Below are 24,253 nucleotides of genomic sequence, written 5' to 3' on the forward strand. Positions count from 1 at the left end.
GTAGTCTTGGTCTTTCTTTATAAATAAACTCACTGACAACAAACTAATAAACTTTAACATTTTTCTAAAAGGAATAACTTTCCAGCTTTACTTTTATGTCACTTTTATACTTTTATGTCACCATTATACTTTTATTAAGGACCACCCGTGTCAATTCTACTACAATTCTCATTTCCATAATGCTAAGGCCTAATGCCAAATTCAACAGATTTGTTTGCAATACTAAATAATGTTTTTCTTTTGGTGAATAGTTTAATAGGTTGATATCAACACTGATTTCTCTATACAAATGCATACCCAAAAGTACAAGAAAAATAATGAAGGGTCAATGAAAGGTGGCAGTAGCAACACTGGGCAAAATCAAGGCGTATATTGAAAACATCAGACAAACAAAAGAATGAAAGCAATACAAAAATAAAAATATAAGATGATGCTTACCGAGTCTTTGGGGAGGGGGGCAAACAACTCATTAATCTCAACAGAGTTGTTATTAGTTGCCGAAAGCCATCTAAGAATTCTTGGTGAAGACATTTCTTCTGAAAAAATCTTAAATTTTTTTCGAAGGGGAGGAATAGCCTCAAATGCCCAACACTATATAAAATAAAGATATTAAGAGAGATAGCTCAGAATAATGAATGGACCCAAAAATAATTTTAAAAAATACGAATTAAAATAAAATTTATCATGAAAGCCCATGGAAAGCCATAAAGAGTGGAGATCTTCACATTTAGATTGACCGCCTTCAATAAGTACTCAATTGTAAGATCATAACTTACAAGCCCCTATGGATGGGCAGAAAATGCATCTCTATCAGCCGAGAGCAAAACCCATTCAGACGAAAGTTTCGTGTTCAAATCTTTTGCACAAAGAAAATTTTGCACAAAATAGAGCAAGCATAATGGCTTCTTTACACTTTTACGAACATCCTTAGATTTGATGTGTTCAATCAACTCCTTCTCTTTGCAACTCTTTCCCACCAAATCAATAATTTGTTGTCTTCTTCTCAATGCCTTAGTTGATATTTTTTCTTCATCATACACAACCGGTAAATGACAATTCAAGCCGATAATGATCGCAAATTCTTTCATGCCAAAACAAATCGGCAAGCCACAATAGTTTATCCAAACTTCCTCTTTTCTATGACTTATAATTTTATGTTGAAGAAGTTGGTAAACTAAAATCATTTGAAATCTTATATTGATATTGGTAGGCAGGTTTAAGTACTTCCCGAAAATTGAAGATTTAAAGAACTTCGTCAATTTTTGATCTTCTAAAATCTTTCTAAACTCAGAAAAAGACTTACCCAACCCAGACTTAACATTAACAGAGCCCATCAAACTTGGATACCTTTCAATCAGTGTCTCAAAGTTGTAATCCGAATACCTAATAGGCTTGACAAGTGAGGTATCAGGTGAAGGACTGGCCGGAGAGGATTCGACAGTATGAGATGTCTCCTGCTCTAAGAAAAGTGTATCGTGCTGGTGTTTCGTTCTCTGTTCATCCTCGAATTCTCTATTTTCACCTTCTGTATTTTCATTACTTTTGGATTAATCATTTGAGGCATCTGCATTAGTGGAAGAAATATCTGCTCCACCTGTTTCTTCATTTTTTTCTTCCGTAAAATTCTCCAACCTTCTGCTTCCTCCTTCTTCTATAGACTTTTCCAACCTTATACTTCCATCTTCTACTACAGACTTCTCCAATCTTGTGCTTTCTTTTTTTTCTTCTTCTATTTGTCTTCGTTTACTAATTCGTCTTTTTGTATTTTTAGTGGTAACGACAATTGTTTCTCTTTTTTTTCTTGGAGCCATTGAATCTACACCACATGAAATAAAATAGAAATCATTGACTATTGTAATCAACAACAACAAAAAATTAGTTAACATGAATAATTACAGCAAATCTGCAGTAAATGATAAGGATGATACTAAAAGATACTGTTAATTGGGAAATACACATTAGACTAGACTTAAAAATCCAATCTTTCTGCTAGTTAAATAAGTTCTTCAATTTCCAACTCAAAATTTAGACATTAATACATTTCAACTAGCAAAATTACGGTTAAAGAATAAGTTTTTTTGTTAGTTGAATTGATACTTGAACTCACCCAACTCAAAACTTAGGCAAACATTACACTTTTATAACAATGTTACAGCTAAAGATTCCATCTTTCTATCAATTGAATAAGTTATTCAACAAATCTAAGAATTTAGGTTATTTTCAAGTTAATTGGAGTGGAAAATTAAAGATTTTAAACAAACTCAAAAGAGGAATCTTTATTAAATTTTCAATATAATCTTGATTAACCATTTCAAAAAGAAAAAACTTAAAAGAGGACACCACAAATCTCAAAAATCTAAACCCATTTTTTCAAAATCAACACATTCTTATAAATGAATGAAACCCACCATATTGGGAGTAAAGAAAATAATTTTACCTTGGAGATCTAAGTTCGAAGATAGTAATGGAGATGGTGATGACAACACAAGAACACGAAGATGACGATGAAGATGGCAATGGAGGTGTTTCTGAGAAGAGAACCGAGAGAGAACTTGAGATGTATCAACTTTTTCTCTCTCTATTTTAGAGATAAAGAGAATTTTTAACTAATTCTAAAAAAATATACAATGACCCGTATTTTTTTTGTGTTCCTATTTTGTATTTTTAAGAAGTTTATGAAGTCTTAAAAAATATATTTTAACCTCACTTTATCCTAATTACTAATTAACAAAAAATTTGACTTGAGTTGATCAAACTTGTCACCAATATTAATTTCAACCTTATTTGTTACCTTATACTGAATTTTCTCTTCCTTCATCACCCTCACCCACCCCACCACCCACTCACCAGCTTGAGGGTATTTTCTCTCTCGCTCTGTGCGCATGTGATGTGCCAACATTCCTCGGCACACGTTTACACCAGATTCCTGATTCTTTTCATCTCCCTCAATCTTCTCCTACCACCTTTCCAATTTCCACTATTTGCCCTCATTTCGATGCTCATTTCTCCATAAGAAAAATCTACCCATCTCGTTATACTGCATTTCTTTTTTCTTTTTTCTCTTTTGGTTGCTCATTCAGGTTTTTCTTTTCACTATACTATGTCCTGCAAAACTCCTTATAGTCAAGATTAGACTAAAATAAAGAATCATTTATCATTTCTTCGGCTACAATTGCATCCCTCATTCTCTCTATGTGCTTAATCTCTTCAGCATAAATTTTCCCTGCATTCAGTTATTGACGGTTACTCTCTTTTGTATCCCACATACTGTAGTTTCCTAGTTTTAATTTTTTATCTGTAAGCAAGATTTACTGGGTTTCTCTTCTTTTTTCAGCAAACTTTACTGTTGTTATAGAAACCCCATATTTGTTAAAAAGCTCCAAACTTTGAGGTTAGATTGTTGATAAAATTCGATTTTAGGAAAATACCCACACGGGAATTGTTGGTGGTTAACCTGATGCAATCCGGAGTTGTTCAAATGATGGAGGAAAGTAAAGATCATTTAGTTGGAGGTAGGACTAACCAAACTAGGGCTTTTCCACGGAGGCTGCTACAGTTGTTGATGTTGTTTCTGTTATTGTGTTTTACTTTTTCTGTTGCTAGTATTTATATGATCAAGTACTTTGGTTTTCATAGCATAGTTCCTACAGTAAAACCTAGTTTACAGCCATGTATTGAGGAAGAATGGAAAAACATAGAGCTTTGGATTAATCCTCCGTCAAATTTGCTGCATACTATGAATGATAAGGAGTTGGTATGGAGGGCTTCAATGGCGCCCAAGATAAAGAAGTATCCATTCAAGAGGGACCCTAAGATTGCATTCATGTTCTTGACTAAAGGGCCATTGCCATTGGCACCTATTTGGGAGAGGTTTTTTAAGAGGCATCAAGGATTTTATTCAATTTATATTCATTCATTGCCGTCTTTTGAGGCTGATTTTCCTGCTTCATCGGTGTTCTACAAGAGGCAAATTCCCAGCCAGGTATGTCCCTGCAGACTTGCCCTTGATGTTTTTCTTTTTTTATGTTTTTTTTTTTTTTATGATGAACGGTGGTAGTCTCCTCTTTTGATTCTGCAGTTTGTAATGCCATCTAAACTGTGGGCCAAATCTTTAACTACGACTGTCCATGTAACTTGTTACCACAAAAGAGATAGGGCTTGACATGTACTAGATTGCCTTTTCTCGTTAGCCACTAGATTGCCTTTTCTCTTGTTAGCCAATGCATGCATTCTTAATGAAAGGAACCTCATTCATTCAGGTTTCATTTTTTGTGTTGATGGAATTCATCTATTCTTCATGAACATAAAATCATTCCTAATTAGGGGTTGTTTGATAGAGTGTATAAGAATAATGCAAAATATGGTGTATTAGTAATACTTGTAATAATAATGCTTGTGTTAGCTATGCTTGCATTAGTTATGCTTGCATTTTTCTTATGCAGTATTTAGTTTGGTGTATTAAAAATACATGAATTGTATTAAAAAAAATTAAATATTAAAATACCATCCATATACATGGTGGAAAGGATGTGGAAAATATTTGAAGGGAGGTCTTTAATTGTGAAATGCATGCATTACAATCCATTGCGTTACTAATGCCATGGATTTTGAGGTATTAGCAATACACCCCTTAATACACAATAAACTGTATAACAAATGCTTGCATTAGTTATATATAGGCTAAGAAATGTACCAAACAAGGTACTAGTAGTACACATTAACTAATGCATGCAATATTTTTTCTAATACACTATCAAAAGGTCCCTTAACGCTTAGTTGGGCTGATTCCATTAAAGGATTTCTTCTCTTTATGATCTGCCCCACTTTCATTTTACCATACTGGTGTGGGATATATCCAAAAAAAAAAAAAAGTTCATCTTTGATATGGTGATCCCATCTCCTAAACCCCACTAAGCACTGGAGAGAACAGTGATCCTCGCCAAATTTGCTCCTTTATTGACCTAAAGGATGAAGCCCTAGAGTTTGGAGGTGGAGGATCAATTTTGCTAGGCTATTTGTATATTTTTTTAAATTTCTTTTACTACATTGGAGTTGGGAAGAGGATAAAGCTATTTATATTGTTGAGCTTGTAGTAAGAGATGTATGTTTTGATTTTAAGTTGGGGCAAGCATATATACGACTAATGCGAAAAGTGGCAGTTTGCAAGTACATCATGATGGACACTGTGGACACCTTTGGATGAATTGTAATATTTGTATCTTAGGTGGAAAGCCTGTTCAATCAGCTAATATTGTGCGATAATGTTAAAGACATGGTTAATGTAGCCAAGGGTGTAACTTAGTGGTCAATGAAGTGAGTTAAAAACCGTGAGGTTTCATGTTCAAATCTCAATGGAGGCAAAAAGTTCAAGATTTGTTGGGCAAATTTTCCTGGTACCGGTGCTGGAGAGGTAGTAGGTATCCTGCAAATTAGTCGAGATGCACGCAAGTCCCTGGAATTATAGCCTATTTGGGATTGTTTTTTCTAAAAAAGCACTTTTTTGAAAAGAAAATGTTTGGTCAACTTATAAAAGTGTTTTTAAAAAGAATTTTCTGCTTATGGGGAGAAACAAAAAATTTCTTCTTTTCAAAAAAAGCAGAAAATTATTTTTTTCATGACAAAAATATTTTTATCACTTATACACAACACACACACATACATGCATACACATACATATATATGTGTGTGTGTGTTTGTTTATGTTTTATTAATTAATTATCATATCTTATAAGTTTGATTAAAGTTTAATTTTTTAATTTTATACTTTATATTTACATCCTCATTTTTTATTTCATTCTATTATTTATGTATTATTATTTTATTTTTCACTCATTAATGCATATAAAATCGAAAATATCATTGATGATGAGGATCAAAGAATATACAACTCTTTATTTTTTATTATTAATGATGATAAATGACAGACGAATCATCTTGCAAGATCAAATGATATTTTGATAGCACTAGTAAATTTTTTCTCGAATATTTAATTTTAAATAAATAATTGAAAATATTATGATAGATATTTAAAATAAATTCTTTGTAGAATGATTTTAGTATTAAAAGATTATTGATACATGTTCTTTTTGGTCATTTGTCTCTCAAAAACACTTCTTGAAAAAAAATTATCCAAACACAAACTGTTTATCAAAAACACTTTTCAAATTAATTTACCAAACACAAATTGTTTTTTTTTTGTAAAAGCACTTTTTTGAAGAGCTATTTTATAAAAACCTGTTTGGCCATAAGAATTTTTTACTTTTTACGGAAAATTATTTCATTCTATGAAAATTGGGATGTTTGGCCATGAAAATTCCAAATCCAATTCCAAATTGTTTTTGGAAAAGTGAAAACAAGCTTTACTTGTTTTCACTCCTTTTCAGCTTTATTTATTGTTACAAATGACCCCATTTTTTTTACTTTTACGAAAACACCATTTAATTTCATCCAACAATCGGAGTTAAATGCCTAGCTACTACTACATTACCCATTTCTTCCTACTTTCATCGATAAAAGACCTCAAAGTTGAAGGAAACTTCAACTTTTTTCCTCTACCTCAAAATCGCCTCATGATACAATTTATCCTTAATCCGTCCATTCTTGCGACTCTTTATGCAACACCAACAACAAAGGCAACATTATTGTCTCCTCTCACATCTGGTTGTATCTTGTAGGTAAATTAGGTCAGATGGGTGATTTTGATAATTTTTAAAAATTGGAAGTAGAGAATTATATTTAAAAAAGTCTTTCCAAGAATAAAAAAATTTCAAAAAGACATGGCCAAACACAGCTTCAACTCTTACTTCAACTTTAACTTTTACTTCAATTTCAATTCAAGCTCCCAAAAAATTTGGTTTTCATAGCCAAATGCCTACTAAAAGTGTTTCTAAAATAAGCAATTTTCTAAAAGCAATCCCAAACGGGCTCTAAGTCGAGGTGCACGCAAGTTGGTCCTCTTTTGTGAGCCATATGAAGATTGGATTTTGCAAAACACATTATCTCTTAAGTTCTTCAAGGAGAGGTTTGAACAGTATGCAAATTCTATCCACAAGTATCAGGTACCCAGTTCCTGGACCATGAGGAGACCTAATTGTGGAAGTTGATCACCGTATAAAAAGATGATGGATTGATCTTAAATGTGTGTCATTAGGGTTGGATTGAGTGGGATAACAAATACTGTAAAAGTGCTTGTTTATTATTAAAACTTCTAAGATTATATGTCGTGTAGTTTGAACTAGTTGCTGCAGGCCTTTGTTTATGAATAAAAACCTATCAAACAAGTCAACCTTTTTTAGTCAGCAGCCTATCATTTATGATTTCTCCTCTAATAGACTAGTATGAACTAGCAAGGTCTGTACAGTGGTTCTTGTTGGACAATTACGCTCAACAAGTCATATAGAGTCTCTTTTCGCTAGTCATAGTTCTTATGAGTTTCCATTTCCTTGTCAAATGGTTGTAAAGTATTCCTAAAAGCTGTCTGGATGTTTCTTAATTGGGGTGTACCTCCATTGGTGTTCTTGTGTCACCATACATCTGAATGTATGGGAAACCAAATCTAAAAGTAACGGAGTGATGTGGCGTGTTTAAGTCATCCTCTAGTTGTTCTCTGTGAATAATATCTCAGGAGCATGTGTGTAGACCTGCAGTGCAATTGTCTATTTGGGCACTCGACTTGGTAGTTGAGCTAGAAGTGGGCGACACAGCTTCTGGATACTTGAACCAGATGGTTTTCCCTGTTAAGTTAATGCTGAAAATCTAGATTTTAGGGTGGTCTGCTCGAGTTTTTATGTATATGCTGTTGGCTGTTTTCTGCGAAGCTCAGGCAGACCTCTTATCTCAAATTGTTAGCTTCTAAAGTTGTCTTAAATAGTTCTGCCAAGGGGAAGATTTTGAAGATGAAAACTACTGTCAAAGATCGTGTTGCCTGAGGAGCATATATTTCTAACATTTGTCAGTCATCTCATCCTAGATATGGCACCGAATCGTTTGTGCTGCATCTTTTGCAACATATCAGTATACTTGTGTTAACACTTTCGGGTTTTAGTTTATATGTTCTGTTTCCTGCATTTCACTCCAGTGATCTGAGCTAATCTTCTCTTTCCCATAGTAGGAGGTATAGTAGGGGTGGCAATTGGGTGGGTTAGGTCAAATTTGGGCAGGTCAAAACGGGTCAAGACCCAGCCCGACTCAAAATTGTCTGGGTCAAAATAGGGTGGGTTCAAAAGGGGCTATAACCCAACTTGCCCAATTTGTACTAAGTTTTAATTGCTTTAGTTGTTCTTTTAAATTTTTAAATTTTTTGTACCGAGTAAAGTTATTTTTCCTTTATTATGGCTATGTATAACATATCAAATTAAAAAAAAATCTTTTTAAAATATTTTAACTAGATTTCTCAAAAATCAATTCAGGTTACATGTCAACGCAATTGTTAATGGGTTGAAGCGGGTTGGGTTGAGCTAATAAATGGATGGGTCAATAACCAACCCAAACCTGAATGGGTTGGGTGGGTTGGGTTTGATTTTGCCACCCCTAGGTATTAGGATATAGGAATGTAAGCAGAAGGATGAAAGCGGCGCTTTTAAAGTTAAATTTAAGAATGTATGAAAATGCTAACAACTAATCATATTCAATTATGTTTGGCTGTTAACATTGCATTAGTTTAATGGTAAAAGCTCAGCACTAGATGTGTGGGTTGGGCACGCATCATGGGTTTGAACCCTCCTTTGGATAAATGTCTGTCATTTAAGTGGAGAAGGGTAGAGGTGTGCCCTTTTATCTACCAAGTTTTAAACCGTGTGTCGCCCCTCGGTAATTAACTCTGTTATCAGAAAAGATAAAATAAAAAGGCCACATAGCACTCAACTTGCTGATAAGAGAAGCAACTTAGCTTGCAAACATATAGGACTTTTCTGTTTATAACTAGACATAAGAGACCGTGCTTGCACGGGCCCAACATATGCAACCTTTTTTGATACAGATAAATTTTGGAGTCAATTAAATTTTTTATATGATTTTTAAGTATTTTAAATTGTTGATTATAACGGGCAAAATAGCTCGGTGGACCCTTGTACTTGGTCTGGTTTGTAAAGTGGATACTTCTACTTAGCCCTTAGTCATCTGAACTTCTCAACTCAATAAAACTACATTTTAAATCCTTTGACTATTGACTGGATCTATGTGGCATTAAAATTGTTGAGTAGGATATGTCGCGTAACTACACACGTGTATGAGCAGGTGAAACAATATATTTATATTAAAGTAATATTAATTTTTTTTTTTTTAAAAAAGGCAGTCAACCTTTTTTCTCTACATCTTTTTTAATTTAAAAATATTTTTAAAAATTAAAAAATAATAAATTTTTTAAAAAAATAAAAAAAGGCTCCCCCCTCAACCCTCACCCCCCATTGTTGTCCAGCACCCCTCACCGCCATCCAGCAACCCCTCCCCCGCGTCTAGCACCCCCTCACCCCCCACTTTCGTCCAGCACCCCTCCATTCAGTCCCCCACCCTCAGCCCCTTCCCCAGCACCACTTTCCTTTACATCAGCCACCCCCCACCCCCAACGCACCAACCCTCACCCTATCTACAGCCCTCCCCAGCCCCCTTTCTTCGCAGCAGCCAACCCCCACCCCCAACGCACCAGTCCCCCTCCCCATTCCTCAGTACCAGCCCCTCCTCCAAACCAAAAAAACTTTGAATTCATTTTTTATTTTATTTTTGTAATTTTTCTTCTCAATTCAAATCTTTTCATATTCTTTTTGGATTAAAATTTAAATTTGAAATCTTTTCATATTTTTTTGGATTAAAATTTAAATTTGAATTGAAAGTGAGTGATAGTGGGTATTGAAAAATTAGTGAATTTCACGAATAAGTTTGAAAAAACTTAAAGTTTTTGTGAATTTGTTAAAAATATTCAAATTTAAAAATTGAAAATTTATTATATTTGTATATATGAATTCATAGTTAAAAATTTAAATTAGTTGGAGAAGAATTTTAATTATTTAGAATGAATTTGATGTTTAATTTGTGAGCTAAAATAAAAACATGATTATTTAAATTTTTCTACAATTTATATTTCTTTTTTTATTAAATTTATTTTAATATTTAATTTCTTATGTAACATTTTAAAAATGACATGAAATTTACTGTAATACTTGAAAATGATGTGGAAGTTGATGTGGCAGCTGACGTGGGGCGAGTGTGTTACACACACCAAAATAGTGTTTAAAATGTTGAGTTTTATTGAGTTGAGGGGTTCAGATGACAATTGGCTAAGTAGAAGTATCCACTTTACAAATCAGACCAAGTGTAAGGGTCCACTGAACTATTTTGCCATTATAATGATGTATAATATTTCTATAAATTTTAGATAATATATGTTATTCTCGCCGTTTCAATTTATGTGACACTGATAAAATTTGGAGAGTTGATCAATTTTTTATATAATTTTTATGATTTTTAAGTTTTTTAAGTTGTTTATTTATTGTGGTTTATAATACTTCTACATAATATATGTTATTCTCTCTATCTCAATTTATGTGACACTGATGGAATTAAGAGAGTCAGTCGAATTTTTTATATATAATTTTTACATATTGTTAGTTGTTAATTATAATGATCTATATTACTTGCCACTAATTAATTTTTAAATCATATATGTTACTCCCTTTGTCTTATGTAACAGTGATAGTATTTAGAGAATAAATCTAACCTTTTATATGTCGTTAAATATTTTAAGTTATTAATTATTGTGATTTATGATACTTCTATGTCATTTCCAAATAATATATATTACTTCGTCTATCACAATTTATGTAGCACTGATAGAATTTTGAGAGTTAACCAAAATTTTTTATGTTTTTAAAATTTTTTAAGCTGTTAATTACTGCAATTTAAAGTAATTTTTTGTAATTTTTAAATTCTAAAACGTAGGAAATAAGAAATTACAAAGAAGAGGCGGTGGAAGCTGGCAGGAGAACCTCCACCGGCTTCCTACCACTCTTCTATATAATAGAAATATCAATCCTCTGTGATGGTCCCTAAATGTTCAATGAATGATGGTTTGACCAAGTAGCATTTAGTTAATATAGCTTGCTGCAAAAGCATTGATGAAAATCTTCAGAGAATGGTGCAAAACCTCTTCTTTCCATTCACCTTTTTGGTATTCTTTTTCTGCTGCTAGTTGCTCAGGACTGCTTTTGTGTTCTAGTAGTTATATAATGTTCTCTATGGCTGTCTCTTTGGGATGGTTTTACGTCCTATATTTGCTGGAAACTTGCTCTCAAAAATGCGTTCTAATGGAAGAATTGGCTTAGTTGTGAGTAAGTTGCTGATGATGTTGTAACTTCATTCTTTATAGGTGACAGAATGGGGAAAAATGAGTATGTGTGATGCTGAGAGAAGACTCCTTGCAAATGCATTGCTCGACATCTCCAATGAGTGGTTTGTTTTGCTTTCTGAGTCTTGCATCCCCATCTACAATTTCAACGTCATCTACAAGTACATAAGTCAGTCAAAGCATAGCTTTGTTGGTGCATTTGATGATCCCGGACCATTTGGAAGAGGTCGATATGATGAGAATATGTTACCCGAGGTTAACATTTCTCAGTGGCGCAAAGGATCACAATGGTTTGAAATTAGTAGGAAGCTTGCTCTTTACATAGTCGAAGACACAAAATTCTACCCCAAGTTTGCGGAGTTCTGCAGGCCAGCATGTTATGTAGACGAGCACTACTTCCCAACTATGCTGACCATTCAAGCATCAAATCTCTTGGCAAACAGAAGTATAACATGGGTTGACTGGTCCAGGGGCGGGGCACACCCTGCCACTTTTGGAATATCAGATATCACGGAAGAGTTTATGAAGAGAATGCTGGGAGAACGCAGCTGTATGTACAACGACAGAAATACATCAGTGTGCTATCTTTTTGCAAGGAAGTTTGCTCCAAGTGCTTTGGAACCTCTGTTTCTGCTAGCACCAAAATACTTAGGTTTCTAGAGTATAAACATGTAGGTTTGTTGTATCAGGTAGGTGACTTCCCCCACTTGTGAGATTACATTGGGTATCTTCTTATTGTTGTTGTCAGATTACATTTTTCTGCCACCATGTTGAGTTTGTTGTTTGAGTGTTTTGCTGGTACTTTTAGATGGTTAGCTATATGGGTCCTTCTCCATTTCTGACTTTGAAACTATACTAGACATGTATCATGTATGTATATGCACCAGAGGTATTTTGCGTAATATGTGATTGTTCTTCCATTTCTTTGCTCACCATCTTCTATTTACTCTCCTAAGTATTGTGTTGAAAATTTTATGATAACTAGAAGAACGAACATGGAGATCATTAACACCGGGAAAATACTTGGTTAGAACTCGTTTCAATTAGTTGATTGAATGTAGTTGATAAATTTCAATTGTTGGAACTACATTTAAGTGCTAAAATTGGAAACTAATTTTCTAAAGGGAAAAGGGTCAAATATGCTCCTAAACTTTGTGAAAATATTTAGATACCCCGTTAGAAGTTTAGCTCACCAATACCCTTGCTGTTTAAGTTTTGGTCTATATGTACTCCTGTTGTCAAGTTTCGGGTCATATATACTCCTGTGGTCGTTAATTGCTTTGTTGGAATTTTCCAACCCCTTTTTCTTTTTTTTTTCCTTAAAAAAATATATTTGTCACATCACTTTTTTATTGTCACATTACATCGATAATCTGTATCTATAATCTATAATATACTATAATATATTAAAAACATGAAGATAATATATAGTAAACAAAATCTCTTTTCACCTTTTTCCTTTAATTATTATTTAATTAAATATATGAATAATTGATGTTGATAAATATTTTTTTCCTTGTATATATAAAAAAGAAGTCCCAAAATCTATGGTAAGAAAAACAAAAAGAAAAATATTTATAGGGTTTTTTCTTTTTGTACATGTGAAAAATGGATCTCAAAATTTCTTTTAATTTATTATTAAATTATTTTCATTATATTGGGTCCTAAAAAATATGAAATTTTGGTAAGAGTTTTTACTAAATTAGGAGTCATAGAATATACATGGTAAAAAGTAATTAAATTCTTGTAAAAAAAGGACTCCTTAAGTTTTTTTATTTTTTTTGTGTACGTGACATATATGAGAAAAAACTAGATGAAAAAACTAAAATATATTCATATATAAAAAAATATTAATTAGTGTCTTCTATAAAAAAACGGAAGAAGGAGGACGTGAAGGTCTAATTATTTGTGGCGGTTGTGGTGTGCAGATAGTGCTTGTTTTTTCATGGTTCTAAAGGATCTGGCAAAGGTAATACGTGATATTAACTCCCTTGGTAATACTATTCATTTTGTGTGTTGTATGTCTGAAAAATCTAACAATTGGTTCAATAGATAAAGCCTTCGTCTAACTCTTTATTTCTTAGTTAATTATATGGATTTGAAGTTTTTAAGAGAAAAAATGTGTTTGACAACTAAATTATGACATCAATAGTTGCAAAGGCATCTCCTACACCATCGGGGCATATACACCATCCGACCTATATTTTCAGACATCAAAGTTTTGTTTTTTTGTTTCAATTTTGTCGGAATGATGTTTTGTTTGTTACGAACAAAATCATTTGTTGTCGTTACTCTTCAATTTTCTATTGAGGAGAAGAAGGGAAAAGGTCAATCTGCATCTCTATTAAATTTATGTTCAAATATAACTTCAACTTCAAATATTTCTTTTATCAAGTATTAGCAAAATCATATCAAGACATTTACTTAATCTTCACAATGCAAGTAAAAGTAAGCAAATATATACTGTTTAACTATAATTAAATAAAATATAGTGCAGGAAGTATTCTGTTTTTCTAATCAACAATAACATATCTATTGAAATGTGATTAGTGGAGTTTGAGGAGAATAGAATATACACAACTAACATTACGCTGGATTTTTCTAATATAAAGAGGCTATTTTTGATAGACCATTGGAGGAGTCAAATAACTTTTAGTCTCTATGAATCTCTATCAATCAACAATGAATTTAAATATTTTTGAACAACGACTTAAATTATATATGTAATTCGCAATACTTCAATTAGAAAGACTAAGTACTCTTCTGTTTTCTAGCTATATCTTTTGGAAGTGCAAAGGAACATCAAAGCTATATCTTTTGGAAGTGCAAGGAAACATCAAAGTATGCCCATCGCGAGTGCCTTGATTACTGGCATGTTGTCAAGGTATTTTTTTAGCCTTTTAAATCAACTCTTTTCAAGAAAGTTTTGACCTTTTACGACCTTTTGTTTCTTGTGTTTCCTTTATCACATTATTTGCTATGTCTTATTTTCTATACCTCTGTATTGTCTCTCAAATGTCGGGTTATGTATTGCTTGAGCCGTGGGTCTTTCTAAGGCCTCAAAAATTCGTTGAGTATGTTGTTGTTTGTGTTTGTAAGAATTATTTAGCTTATCAATGAGCCCTGGATTTCAATCAAGCTGCGTTACTGGAACACAACAACCCTCTCCAACTATCACAGAATGTATTAATATAGAAGACGAGGTTAGGATCAAAATTTAATTATGATTTGAGGCAAGTTTTCTAAAATCTTAACCTACACTTCATATCTTACAAGAATCCTCATCGTTGTATTTTTTGCTCGAGCCAAATCCATTTTCACCCATCTTGAAGCAGTAGCAAAATTGGACGGCAATGAAAAATCGCGCCCTTGTGTGAGAACAATGAGACATTCTTGTCTCTCCACTCATAATGTTGGTTGATGTTGTTACCTTTGGATTATGTATGTTTTTTATTAGCATCTGATAGGTTTACTCCCTTCCTAACCTCTTCCTTCTCTGATCTCTTATATCAAATTTTTGGGTTTCAGTCACATGTTCAATGAGAAACAAAGAAACTTGGTTTGAAAAAAATCAAATACAATCTAAGAAGAGAGACAACATTATAAAATTTTGGGACATAACGTAGCATTATGTAAAAAAAGAGCAGTCCGGTGCACTAACGTAGCATTATGTAGAGTTTGGAAAAAGAAAAAAGAGAAGGGAGAGGAACATAGAGAATATATGCAAGAGACTAAAGCTAATGATCAAATTTTCAAGAAGACATCTGACGATGTCAATGAGGAAACTAAAGGACAATAAAAATCAAATGGACATAAGGCTACTTCCAGTAATGCTGGTAGCACTGTTGAACTCAACAATACTACGGAACATGAGTATAATGTCATCCTCAAGAGCATGGTGAAAGGGACCAAGAGCAAAAAGAAAGTTGCTAATGAGGCTAAGGGAGGACTTGACGAAGGTTTGGACCGGCTTGGTGAGACTTCAGTGGCTAGATAATGGATTCACACAGTAATGGAGCAAAGTAGTGTGATGTTTATCAGTGTAATGCCATAGCTTACAACTAGAGATTGTAATTTTTTTAGCAATTTTATTGTCTAATGTGTAGATTAATGACCTCATCAAAAGTACTCTTTTGAAAGAACTTTTAAAAATAAGCTTATTTACTTTTTTGAAAAACACTTTTGAGAAAATACACTTGAAACACTTTTTGAAAATTTGGCGAAACACTAATTGCTCCTATAAGCCAATTCACCCTTACATTTAAGTCAGTGTCATTAAAATAAGTCATCTACATAACTGGACATGAACAATTTGTGTAACCTTCATTTACAGATCCTTCTGTCTTCATCTCCAACTCTAAGAAAGTAGTGTTCCATCATCTATGTTTTATGTATCAAAAACCGACATACATCAATATATGTGTATGTATATATGTGTGTGTGTGTGTATATATACACACACACATTATAACTGTATGTAAAAGATTTTAGATTCAGGAGTTTGTATGTATATTTGTTTTTGGCAAAAATCAAAACTGTCTTATTTTGAAAAAAAAATTGTACCTAAGAACTCATAGACCAAAATCAAATCCTTCTTCATTCGAGAATGTGTTTCTATAAAAAAGTTACTTTATTTGTACCTATGGTGATTAAATTGTTACAATTTATTTTTAAATATCGTTGGGAGGCTTTACTTTAGAATGGGTGAAAAAAATGGAAAGTTCAGAACATGAAAATATATCTGATATCAATACGGACTACCTATTTCAATTGTTGTGCTTCCTGAACTTGCATACCTGTCTGTTCTTCAACACAAATTTGTACATCTCTACTTCTTAAGGTACTTAAATGATTACTTCAATTTGAAACATATGATTTGTTTGCTTCAACATCATTGTTGAATATAAGGAAACAAAATTAATTAATTTATCGACTCACGTTGGAATGAAGGGAAAGCTTAAATACTACGAAAAAAAGGCAATTGTTGAGCAAATGATATTGGCTGAAGTTCAATTTAAATGTGCATGCATCGATAAGTTTGATACTATTTTGCCTGTTTAGTATATCTTGTTCACTATGAAGATTATCTATTTTATATTCTACTATAGTGTAAAAGATCTGTGTCACAAATGACCAAAATGCAAACTCTTGTAAAGAAATACTTATTTCTTTCATATAATAACTGGCATTTTGGTCATACTTGATGATGAAAACTAACATATAGTCCCTTCAACATGCATAAATTCATATACTACAATTTTTGGATAATTTTGATAAATTTCAATAGTTTATTACCTAATAACATAAAATCCCGACTGTTTTCATATTTACATGAAGTGAAATTTTGATTTTTCATTTATTTTTTCAATATATAGCTAAGACTCACGATACATCACCATTTGATATGAGTCTATGCATAGAGATACATTCAAATACATAAGTTTTATGTAGCAATAGCATAAAAAACATTCCGATAGTTGATTTTTATAGATTTTCAACCAAATACATCTTCCTTATGTATCTGAAACCTAATATTCAATAAGATATATAGATTTTGAATATTTGGTGAAGGATCACATGATATATCTTCTTGTCTTTTTCTGTTAGATACATCTTTTTTATGTATCTCCAAACTCTCTTAACAAACACATCATTCTTATCTATCTTTATTAACATCATCATCTTCAACTTCCATTGACGAATCTCCGAACTACAAAATTCCTCATGACTTGAACTATCCTGTATACTGTCGTGGATTCAAAATGTGATGCTGGAGAATGTCGTGGATTCGAGATCTGATGATAAAAATTCGAGATCTGATTCTAGGCTTTCATCACATCTTCAACATCAATTGACGAATCTCTCAACTTCTTCTGTTTGTACTTTTTTTAACTGATCCTATGATGTATTTTTATTCTGATACATATTTGACAGTGAATTTTTGATGAGTTTAATGAAGCTTCATAAAAAATTAGTCGGAGCAATCGAGATAGTATGACACTGAGACATCAGCTAGATGATGATGATATGGTGGTGTTGGGTTTGTTTCAATTTAATTTTTAATGAAGTTGGGAGAGTAGAAATTGGGTTCAACGGTGATGAAGGGACGATGATAGAGATGTTTTGCGGGTGGGTGCGGCCGTCTGGAAGGATGTAATTTTCTGGTCGGCGATAGAAGCGTTTCAGCCGCACTTTTAGGTGAGTAACATTATGTAATAATCTTTTTGGAGAGAAAAAGTGAAAGTTGGAATTTCTGTAATTACTCTATAGAAGTGAGATTTTAAGTAATATTAGTAACTTAAGGTGTAGTTTTAAATAATTTTTTCATAACTTTTTCTCAACAAGTCTCAATTAGCAAATAAAATGACCCATGACAAATTGATCCAATAGCATAAAGTATTCTCATTTGTTATAAGTCCATCACATAATCTGATAACAATGAGAACTACCCTTTAAATCATCTTTCAAACAGATCAAACAATTAAGCTCGATATAACAAGAATGCATATCAAACAAGAAATAGTACCATATAATTAATTAACTCCAATCACATCAAATTATTGGGTGACTGCTTATCAACTCCATATATCAAAGTATGCTCGACATAAATAGAGATCAAATATATCACAGGGAGATCTAGTTACATTCTTAAATTATGAAAAAAGTTTAGAAAAAAAAATCAATAGAATACTTCAAAATTATACTCATAATCCTAATAAATAAAATCACTTCTATTTATTTATTTTGTGATTTAATAAAAAAAAGTGTGTCATATAATTGAAATAATGAAAATAAAACACTATAGGTTCCTCTTTAATTAACTACACATTTTTACCTTCAAAATTTTACGTTACCTTTTTTAACATTTTGTAGTTAATAAAATAACGTACACAAACTATTTTTATATACATTTATTCTTAATTAATGTTTGATATACGTGCAACACACGTATCCTAAACTAGTATAATTAAATTCACCCCTTCTTGTTCACATTAAAAGTCCGTCAAATGCTCTCATCTCCCTCACAATTTCTTTGAATTTTCTCTAATTTTTCAAAATCCCTTTATTGTATTTTTAGATTCTTGCATAACCGCTCCTCTCATACATACATATAAAAAATATTCTCTTAATTGACAACTTGCTTTTGCTGTCGCTATGTGAACTGCCCCTTTTACACTTCTATACCCCAATTTTTCACTTGGGTTTTCCTTATTCTTCTTACTAGTATAATTATTCACACTTCGCGTGATTATAAAAATATAATTGAATGTTGATCTTATTATTTTAATAAAAAGAAAATTATTAGGTCATCTTTTTATAAATTCTTAAAATGCTATATATAGAACTCTCTAACATAAAAACTTTATGAGAAACATTCCAAATTAAATATAAAACAATTCGTTTAAGTTTATATGTAAAGTTATATAAAGAAAATAAAAAATGAAATATCCAAGAAAAAGACATCAATTGACGGGGTAAAAATATGAGGGATACACATTTGAAATATTGTTTCACTTAATATATTGTGTTTTAGAAATAATTGTTAACGATAAGATAGAATTTATTTTTATTTTCATTTCAATAAAAAACATTAAAAAAATAAAAGGAAAAAATAAATAACTCATAAAACTTAAAAAATATCTAATAATCCTCTAAATTTTCCATAAAAGTTTTAAAATTATCTGTTTTTTTGTTTTCAGTTCTTTTTACCATTTAAAATTATGCGCCACCGGACACTGCCTATATAAATTCAAAAAGGCTTCAATGTTGGCACCATTTCACTAATATTGCAAAATTAAGTTCTTTAAAAGCAAGAATATGAATCTTTAGCAATGAAATAAGATAAAAAGGTAAAAAATAAAATAAAATTAAGAATAATCATGTAAGATATTTTCTCTTACAACATAAAATGTAAATGTATTAACTGGTAAAAATAAATTTTTTTGTTTGATAAGAAAAACAACTTTAACATAAATTATTTATTTCAATCAAAGAAAATTAGTTATATCTATAAAAAAAATTAATAAAAACATATATATATATATATTGAGTTAAACTTTACTAAATTAAAGTTATGGATTTTACAAAAAAAAAGACTTCATAAACGTGTACGAAGTTAAATACTTTGTGTGCACAATTTTGATCAAACGAAAAAAATAATAAAATTAATATATAAATACTAGCGGACGATTTTGGATCTTTATGGATGTCATTATAAGGTTGATGTGCTCTAAAATAGTTTCTGTAATAATTTAAAAAATGTAAAATATTAATGCTAAAGTTGATCCATAAGGTTGTTTAACTTTTGGATCTGTTTTCCTCTTTTCATATCATACATCACTTGCGTTGGAAAAAAAAGTTTAAAACTCCAAAAGCATAACTTGAAAAGATGTCACTCATCATTTCAATCGATCATTCTCCAATAAAAAAAATTATTTATCCACTAATACTGGCAATTTTTTTTTATCTTTGTGGGTGTTACTATAAGCTTGATGTGCTCTAAAATAGTCCCGCCAATAATTTTAAAAATATAACATATCAATGCTAAGAACATTAAAATTTGATCTATAGAATATAAGTCTTTGTTCTGTTTTCATCTCTTTCCATATAATACACCACATGCTTCCACCACACAAAAAGGAAGTTTCAAACCATTCGAAAGCACAACTAAAGTCACTCACCATTTCAATCGATCATTCTTTAACTTATCTATTCCTTTAATTGAGCAACCTTGTCCTTTCTATGAATGTGCTCTTGCTATGGACTTACCTTCTTGCACCTGTGATAATATAATTAGAATCACTGCACTGGTATATGAAAGTGTCGCTTGAATGTATTGGATTGAGGAACCCTGCAGTATAAAAGCAACAGTTTCTAATATATAGGATGTAATTTACTACTTAGTGTTCTTTGTAACTCGCCATTATCATTTTTCTGAGTTGTTGGACTGTCTAGATCTGGGTTGCATAGATGCTCATTCCACAGTCCATTAACTCTAGATTAGGCAATTGAGCTGCAGCAAATTATATGCCACCTATAAGAAAAACCAACAAGAAAGAAAATAATTTTGTGACCCTGCCAAAAATTTTGTATTAGCATATGCAAAAACATTCTATCAGTCTGTACAAGCACATGTATTTTGAACCCTACACTTACCTTCTTCTTGAGCAGCTTATAAAGTGTGTGCTTTCTCCTGCCCTTTGCCTCTTCGAGTCCAGCAGCAAAATTAGTTTAGTAAATATAGACCCACCAATAAAAAATCAAGAGTATTCTTCTAGTAACCGAGTTAGGAAAAATATCCCAACACTTACAGGATTCAAGATAACTACGTATATTAATGGCTACCAAAATAATTTTCAATCAAATAAGTTTGCAATTGAACTGGACAAACTCTTGCAACACACATAAACAAGCCAAAGGCACTATGTTGGTTAACACAAATATTATCCAAACATTTTAAAGAAATTACTTTAGAAATCTAGAGACTACACCATTATCAAGACCTTGAGAAAGTTTTGGAAGCAAGCATAACGAATAAGCAACAAAATATCAAGCATGGCGTCGACCGTCAATAGTAATTGCCAGAAGTAACAAATTTATACATGTTGTCTGTAATTCTAAACTTACAGTTTCAAGGACGGAACACAAGAATTCCCTGAGATAAAAAAATTAGAATCGGGATCAAACGGAACGTCTAATTTGAAATGATTAGAAAAAATGGATGCAAGAACAATATAACTACAACATAAGCAAGTGCGCTGAAGATCAAATCTATCTTTACTTATAATATTGTCATAACTGCAAGCGAAAAAAATACAAGGCATCTCTCCGCAGTGCAAGCCCGAGTCCATATTAAGGGTAGATTTTGAGGTATGTTTAGCAAGTAAATGATTCCAACAACTAATCCTAAACTTTGTGAATATCAAACATGGAAAGGAAAAAGGAAAATAGACACTGTAGAATTCATCCATAATGGAGTCTAATCTATATTTGCAATGACAAATTCTATACATTCATCTCTGATGGTAGCAATTTCCTCTTCATTATTCCTGTCTTGCTTTTTAGCATCATCTTTATAAATATTTATCGTAGCAATTCAGGAGACAGAATTTACCAGATCAATAGGGGAAATGAAACGTTCAATAGGCTTGCTGGACGTACAGTGAAGATTTGAATATTTTTACCTATCAGACGATTCATCAAACACCTTCACATTCTGATTGTTCACCATAATATTGCGATGAGTTCGTTATGTTGCTCATATGAATGAACTTGTGTTGCCTCAGAAGAGTATATTTCATTCATTGTTGTTTTAAATTTCAGTGATTCTACTGAAATATACTGCAGACCATCTTCCCTGTCTGATGCATGATTTCCTTAGAAGCACAACTCAAACAACAAAGAATAACTATAATATTCATTTATAGATTCCTATGAGCTGTTGAATTTAAATCAGCAAAGTAAATCTGAAATAACGTTTTTAAATTTACAATAATAAAGACAATCATAATGATAATAAACATTGAGAGATTATGTGCCAAACATTTGATAACTATCATAGATATTGACTCTTTATTTTCCTTTCATTTGTTATAATTCTTTATTGTCTTCACATTGAGCATTTAAATATAGTTTCATTAGAAGAAATAGTTGAAAAAAATTAAAAAAAAAAAGAGAAAAAAGATAAATGGGAATGAAGATCATTGAGAGGTGACACATCAACAATCTCCAATGTCTCCTTTATTATATATATAGATTCTTGATGTTAGAATTGCCAGTAGTGCAAAAGATGGAGCCGGTTGATACGATACTAAAATATTTTGTAGTTGGTAAATACTTTAATTCTTGATTTTCGTCGCAATTGTGCATTGAGTTTTTATGGGGTGTTCTTGAATTTTTTCATTTTTTACTTGATGATTCTTGGGGTTATGCGAGAATCGAATAACATAACAAAGGAATTTTGGCAAATTAGAGAAAATCCAAAGTGATTGTGAGATAGATGAGAGCATTTGACGGATGATTGATGTGTAGAAGAAGGGGTGAGTTTAATTATATGTGATGTGACAATTAAAAAGTGACGTAAAAAATATGATTTCTTAAAAAAATGGGATGGGGGTTTAAAATTTTTTAGCAAAGTAAATAACGGCAACAGAGGTATATATAGCCCAAAACTTGACAATAGAGGTATATATGACCCAAAACTTAGCAACAGGGGTATTATGACCCAAGACTTGGACGACAGAAACATTAGTGAGATAAAATTTTAATAAAGGATATATCGTAACATTTTTGCTAAATTTATGGGCATATTTGACCCTTTTCCCATTTCTAAATGAATAGCTGTGTGTTTGGGCTGAAATGTTGAAATTGATAAAAAGCAGTAGTTGATCTATTTGTAAACAAATTTTACTGTTAAAATGACTAGTATGTGCTAATTCTACTTTTTTTTTTTTTTAAAATACATGTATAAGGTAAATAAGAAACACAAGAGAGGGAGGTAGGAGTTCTAATTTAGAAAAATATTATGAATATTAAAAAAATATGATATTCAATTACGCAACCTTCCATACAGTACGTCCTAATTAGTTGATATTTGATTTCAAAGTTAGTGCCAGACAAAAAATGATCTCAAAATTGATTTAAACAGAAAGGCAGTACATAGGTTAATCTCCAATAACTTTATAAGCCCCCAACGAATAAAAAATTTTTGGCTTTCATGTTTCAAAGTTATTTTTACCTAATCATCACCGTTTCCTTTTTAATGCAAGTATTCCAATCTATTTATTTCTCTTCATGAGGGGTGGCATTCGAGCCAAATTTGAGTCATGTTATAGTTTTCTAAAATTAATAATAAATATGTACAAAGAAATAAAGAAATTGCAAAAAGATGGATAAAATAATAGTTTAGAAATAGCAAACTAGACTTATTAATTAAAAGACAAATAACAATCTTTTGTTAATTATCTTAAATAGCAACATATGTATTTGATGCACATCAAATAAATATACAAATACAATTAATTACCTTATTTTTGGGTAACAACTTAAATTTAAAAAGTAAAAAAATTTCAGCTTCTTGAAATCACATTAACCCAACTAATTAAAGATTAATTGAAGATTTTATTTTTAAAAATAGACAAAATCCTTTAATGAAAATAGATTTGAATGATAAAAAAGAAAATCCTTTTCTATTCTTCTATCACTTTGTTTCTTTTCTTTTTAGTTAATTTTCTTTTTTTTTTTTTCCATTTTTTTACTGTTTCTTTTTTCTTTGCACTTTTTTTTGTATTTTCTTTATTGTTTCATTTCTTTCATTTTTTATTTTTTTCTTTCTTTTCTTAAAAAATAATTTCTCTCATTTTCTTTTGGTTGTATTTTATATTTATATCCAAATATGGGTACTCGACCCACCCAATTGTAATAAAACAAAGAAAAAGCAAACTTCTAGAGTTATCTACCAGAAAGAAAATAAAAAGTACAGAAGAAAAAAATGGAAAGATGAGTTGAATCAACGTTAATTTCAGCTTCATCCAGTGTAGAATTTCAACCTCCATCTTCAATAGAATTTCAACCTCCATCTTCAATTTAGCTAAAAGAAAAACACATCATCCTGCTGTTGCTGAAATCAAATCAGAAAGGTAATTGAATTTGGGGATTTTCATATGAGACATTCAAAAATCTTACAAACGTCATGAAATTAGCCAAAGTGAAGACTTCTTCTGCTCAACCATATTCCGATTTGTACTTTAACATCAAGATGGGTAATTTTTCTTTTTTAACTGATGCACTTTTTATTAGCAAATGTCAATTTCTTATCGATTTTATCTCCTTGACAGGTTGAGCTTATCTTAGAGCTAATACCATTGCCTAAGTGAGTCAAAATCAACAATCTATCAACATTTACTTTCAACATGA

The 24,253-nt window shown here is 31.5% G+C and overlaps 1 protein-coding gene across 1 annotated transcript; it reads left to right on the forward strand.

Moving 5' to 3' along the window:
• Window positions 1-2,720: 2,720 nt before the first annotated feature.
• Window positions 2,721-12,258, forward strand: LOC107838931 (glycosyltransferase BC10). The gene is made up of 2 exons (XM_016682221.2): window positions 2,721-3,982; window positions 11,360-12,258. Exons 1-2 carry the CDS (start codon window positions 3,458-3,460, stop codon window positions 11,996-11,998), a joined length of 1,164 nt encoding a protein of 387 aa, XP_016537707.1. The 5' UTR covers window positions 2,721-3,457; the 3' UTR covers window positions 11,999-12,258.
• The last annotated feature ends 11,995 nt before the right edge of the window (window positions 12,259-24,253 follow it).

The sequence above is a fragment of the Capsicum annuum genome, chromosome 8, assembly GCF_002878395.1.
Source record: "Capsicum annuum cultivar UCD-10X-F1 chromosome 8, UCD10Xv1.1, whole genome shotgun sequence".
In the NCBI taxonomy this organism is placed as follows: Eukaryota; Viridiplantae; Streptophyta; class Magnoliopsida; order Solanales; family Solanaceae; genus Capsicum; species Capsicum annuum.

Excerpts from the sequence above, each read along its gene's own strand:
- LOC107838931 (XM_016682221.2), top strand. The coding sequence starts at position 3,458 with ATGCAATCCGGAGTTGTTCAAATGATGGAGGAAAGTAAAGATCATTTA. Across the intron at positions 3,983-11,359 it reads AGAGGCAAATTCCCAGCCAG|GTGACAGAATGGGGAAAAAT; the intron begins GTATGTCCCTGC and ends CATTCTTTATAG.